Source organism: Limulus polyphemus, unplaced genomic scaffold, assembly GCF_000517525.1.
Source record: "Limulus polyphemus unplaced genomic scaffold, Limulus_polyphemus-2.1.2 Scaffold761, whole genome shotgun sequence".
NCBI classification, from domain to species: Eukaryota; Metazoa; Arthropoda; class Merostomata; order Xiphosura; family Limulidae; genus Limulus; species Limulus polyphemus.
In genome coordinates this window covers 58,369-63,605 of record NW_013666371.1, presented here as the reverse complement: position 1 = coordinate 63,605, position 5,237 = coordinate 58,369, and the positions used below count along the sequence as shown (strand labels likewise).

Below are 5,237 nucleotides of genomic sequence, written 5' to 3'. Positions count from 1 at the left end.
TTTTCTTGTGCCCAATAATGCATAATTTCATTTGATAAACACGTTTAGATTGAATGGTAATTTATAATCCAAGCACCCCCGTGTTTTTTTCAAGTGATTCAGATTCGACGTTCTTGTGACTAACTTTTTTCCAGGTGTATACTTGTGTCAATTCCACTGTTTGTATTTATAGTAGTTAGGCTCAGATATAGGAACTACTTGTGTCAATTCCACTGTTAGTATTTATAGTAGTAAAGCTCTATAAGCAGCATGCGGTTGACTTAGTTGTGTCAAGCAGGTTAGCTCTTATGATAACATGTAGACACAAAATTTTTATCGCTGTTATACTGAATCAGTTCAATACACAAGCTATGTTTCTCATAATCAAACTTTTATCCTCTTTTAATGTACAAAGAATGCATCTTTGCATAAAATTTAATAACAGAACAATGTTCCAAATTTATAGAATGTTCTGAAACTGACTAAGATTCATGAAGAATCTTACAAAAATACCATAGATGGACAAACATTGTACTGACATTTAAAAAAAAAAATCAGTGTTCATGGTGAAATTGGCTCAAAGTTTGCTCACTTAATCATAAAATTAATTTCATTTTCCATTATCACTTGTGACCATGATTTAATTAATACCATTTGAAGAGTTTTATATTATTCCACAATTATAGGAAACAACACTAAAACTGCAACTAGCACAAACAACAAAAGGCATGATTTACCTTTTACTTGATGAACTGAATTCAGGTCTTTTTCAAAGTGGTCATCAAAAGAATGAAGTGCTGTTGGTTCAAAATCAGATACAAAGTGTCGCCCTGCAGAGGTAGTGTGGCAGCAACGACACATGCATGAATGATAGCGAAGGCGACCCTCATCAAGATAAGGATGGGACAAAGCATCATTACAGGATATTCTTTTATCCTAAAAAAATTAAACTGCTTAAACAAACAAAATGTAAATCCATGTTATAGAGTGCAAGCTTCAAATTATTCAACTTAGGCCTTTTATTTTGCTAGTATGAATGAGGACTCTAGTTGATTTAAACCTTCACACAGACAGCTAAATATAAATTTTAAATATAATCACAACTTTTTGTAAGTAAATAGTTTTATTTTTATTGAAATTCTTGTAAAATTACCGAGAGCTATCTGCACCAGTCATCCCTACTTTAGAAGTAAGAAACTAGAGGGAAGGAAGTTAGTCAACATCACCCACTGTCAAATCTTGGGCTCCTCTTTTCTCCCAACTGAAAATCAGATTGAATATCACATTATAATTACCCAACAGATAAAAGGGAGAGCAGGGTTAGTAATGGGAATCGAACCTGCAACCTACTGACTGCAAGTCAAGCACCCTTAACCAAACCACCAGACCATGCCAGGCCCAGTAAATATATAAGAAGAAAGATATATATATCAAGTTTAATATCAAAAATGCATTGACATGTATCATGCTACAAAACAGAAACATTCTGGATTAATGTATTATCAGAATAAACAACAAAAGCATTCACTTTGAACTAATCTATAATCAGATTGAAAAACCAAGGCATCTTTGTGGTTTAGACTAAAGTCATGATAAACAACAAAATGCCCCTCTCATTTATAATCCACCAAGAATGAAAAATAAAATAACTGCTCAAACCCAAGACGACTTACATAGCAATCAGGTTGAACAACAAATATACAATAAGTAAACACATTAATGAAAAATCATAGTAAATTGAACAAACTGTCAAAAGTTTTGACATTGGAGAAACTAGTTTTGACACATTTGTGTGTCTTCTTTAGTCTCACAAAAGATAACGTGAGACTGAAGAAGACATATGAATGTATCATATCTGGTTTCTTCAATATCAAACTTTCTGACAGTTTGTTCCATTTACTTTGGTTTTTCACTAACTGCTATACACCATATTGTGTTCTTTTATTACTAAGTGAACACATACCGGATTCACCACTAGCATCTGGCATAGAAGATGAACTGCTTCATGGGTAGCCAGAGATGACAAGTTGTAAAGAGTGGAAAGACATGGAGGTTTGTAAGGTCTGCGCATCATGTGGGCACGAGCTCCTTTACAGGCATGATCCATATCTTCTAAGAGTGGAGTTCCTAGCAGATCTGTTATAAGCTCCAACTGGAAGATATTTAGAACATGTTCTTCTGATATTGTTCTTTAAGAATTTTCTGGATTTTCATACACAACTTGTAGCAGGTGTAAAAGAGAATGCAGAAAGAAACAATTCATTTTTAATATCAACTAAAAGGTTTTAAAGGTGTTTGTGTTTACCTGTTGAATAGGTGTTTGGGCCTGAAACAGTATCTTTCGACCTAACAACTCAGCAAAAATACATCCGACAGACCACATATCAACTGCTGAGAAGTAATGTTTGGCCCCCATAAGGAGTTCAGGAGAACGGTAATATTGTGTTACCACTTCTTGAGTCATATGTCTGCTTTCATCAGGTTCCTCCACTCGAGCCAAGCCAAAGTCACAGATCTGTAGAAAATCAAAGCAAATGCACAAAAACCAATATTTTTTTCATGAACATATACAGATACTCATAATTTATGAAGTAATAAAATGTCTGAAACAAAAGCGTTATAAGTTATGATTCTGGAAAAGAAATAGATTATTTGTTTAACCAATTTTTTTGATTGTTCAGCATTTGAGTGAGTAAATTTAATACTTCTACAACTTCTCACTCCTTACTCTTATAACTAAGTCATCAATTGATAAAACTTGCATGTAAAAATATTTTATATTTTCTCTGGCAAACAAGATAAGATATCTTGCTCATAAAATAATTTTATTTAGTCTCTGATAAACAAGGTAAAATATCTTACTTGTAAGACAATTTTACTGACTTAACTGATGTAAGGCAACTTGCTTGTAAAATTTTTTTCATTTTCAGTGTACTATCCTGAGGCAAGGCTAACATGGTTGTAAGAAGATTTACTGTATGGTAATGTAAGGTAAAATAATTTGCTCATTTATTTGCACTCTGGTAATGCATGCAAGGTTACTGCATAGTCACCAAAATCTTCAGGGCACAGACCCCTAACCTTTAAAGTCTTTACTTGTTGGGGATGGGAAACATAATTTTACTCTGTATTATATAAAACTAACTTTATCTTAACTTAACATTTGAAATATGTATTATATGAAGCATGCACATTATTCAATGAAACCGTTTTTATAGATCTTTGGTTTATCAAACTACACAGAATAGTATTACCAACAAAGATGATATCATCATACTGTTTGGGTGTGTGTTGGACTCATTTTACTTTTGAAATACATCAAATTAATATAAAATAAAAAATCCACTTCCTATTAGGGTGGTGAGGGGTTAAGAAAATAAAACTTGAGGATTGTTCTTTTTATCAAGGAACAATAATGTATTAACAAACGTGGCAGTGAACTATACATATCACTAACTTCTCTCAAAAAAAAACAGCTACTGGTGACCAATAATTAAAATCATCCAGAATACCTTAGCTACAGAATATCAATGAGAAAAATACCTTAAGAACACAGTTACTGTTGACCAGAAGGTTCCCAGGTTTTATGTCTCGGTGTAAGATATGAGCAGAGTGAAGATATTTGAGGCCTGCAAAAAAAATTAGATTAAAATCCCTTCCATAACAACAGAGCTTTTGCTAGATTAAGCAAGATTTCCCAAACTAATATCATACACTGGTCATAACTAGTAAAAACTAGTTTTCATTGTTTTGTTTTACATAGAAAAATCTTTTATTTATAAATTTACAGTTAAAAGTATTTGTCAATTTGACTGCATATACATTTATACAGGATTAATCATTTGTATTAACGTACTTAGGTGTGGTGATTAACATCAAACTTAAGTGATCGAATTTAGGGCTTGATTGTAAATAAAATTAATACTATTTGGCTAATAAGGTATTTTATGATTGTGTGATTCTACCTGAAACTTTTACACTAAGCTTGAAAGCAAATGCTAATAAAGAAGAAGGGTTCTCAACTGATGAAAACATTCAATTTATCATGAACTACAGTAGGGGTTCATAATAGGGATTGCCCATTTGTTCTTATCTAATATTGTTCCATCAGCCTACAGCAAAAATGGCTGAGTATTGTATTAAAACATGAGCAGTATTACTAAACACATCACTCTGCATTGTTTGGGTAGTTTTAAGTTTTTTAAGTTTATATGACTACATACCAAATAACAGCAGCTGTATAACTTTTGACACTCAATCGTCTTAATGTAGTCTGTGGTTTATATGGAGCCTCATAATCCACTACATGCATATGTATATAGCTGTGTGCAGGCCAAGGATGTAATTTAATGTTTATATAGCAGGCATGACACATGTACTACAGAGGTTATTAATTTATTGTTGCAACAGTATTGATGTCTCATATCATTTGTTTATGTACAGGGTTCCTGCCCCTTTTAGACACAATGCTGCTAACAGGATCATAGCTTCTTTACCATTGCATGATCAATTTTGGCCGTGTTACACATATGTCTAGGCTGTCTCCCACAACAGAAATCTTTAAGCTGTAGTTTAAAAGATAGCATCAAGATCATATTCAAGCATCGGATACCATGATGATGGCTGACGATAACTGTAGAATTATAGCCAACACTGTGTGACTGTGAATTTTATAGATACTGGAGATAGGGTAACTATCCTTGAAGCTGACTATAAGGAGTGGCAAGAGTTGCGCAAGCAGGAGATGGCAAAAATGATGGCAATTTTAGGCAAAAGTGAGGCAGAAATTTTGTAGCTATATATTTTATTTAGAAGATATTTAGCTTCATATAAAGTATGCTGCAGCAACAGCCCCCCAGAGTTTAGGGTCATCACAGTGGAAGCGGGTCATAGAATTGTTACAATTCAAACTCCATCAGGAAAGGAGGAGAGAAAGGTATATTAATATAATCAATTCATAATTGTAAATTAACATGTTTTCGACCTTGTAGAATGTGCAGAATGTAACTCTAAGAGGAAATCTGGCCAGCTGCAGCAAAATCGTGACCGGCCTCACTGTGACCAGTGGAGTGGAGGAATAGTTAGAAGAGGAAGGGGGAAATAAAACAACTATAATAAATGTTAAAAATGCTTATTGGTATATATATATATATATATAGATGCTATTATATTATGACACTATTTTCTTATTATTTGCTATTAGTAATACATATGCGAGGCTATCTATACTAACTTAGTAAATTCATGCGGCTATTTAT

The 5,237-nt window shown here is 33.1% G+C and overlaps 1 protein-coding gene across 1 annotated transcript in view; it reads right to left on the bottom strand.

Moving 5' to 3' along the window:
• Window positions 1-5,237, bottom strand: part of LOC106460376 (serine/threonine-protein kinase NLK-like) — a 51,689-nt gene that overhangs the window by 8,120 nt on the left and 38,332 nt on the right. Inside the window, exons 5-8 of the mRNA XM_013920069.2 lie at window positions 3,523-3,608; window positions 2,285-2,494; window positions 1,943-2,131; window positions 717-915 (exon numbers count right to left, since the gene is read on the bottom strand). Of these exons, the coding sequence (XP_013775523.1) occupies window positions 717-915; window positions 1,943-2,131; window positions 2,285-2,494; window positions 3,523-3,608 (684 nt within the window). The remainder of the gene's footprint in view (window positions 1-716; window positions 916-1,942; window positions 2,132-2,284; window positions 2,495-3,522; window positions 3,609-5,237) is intronic.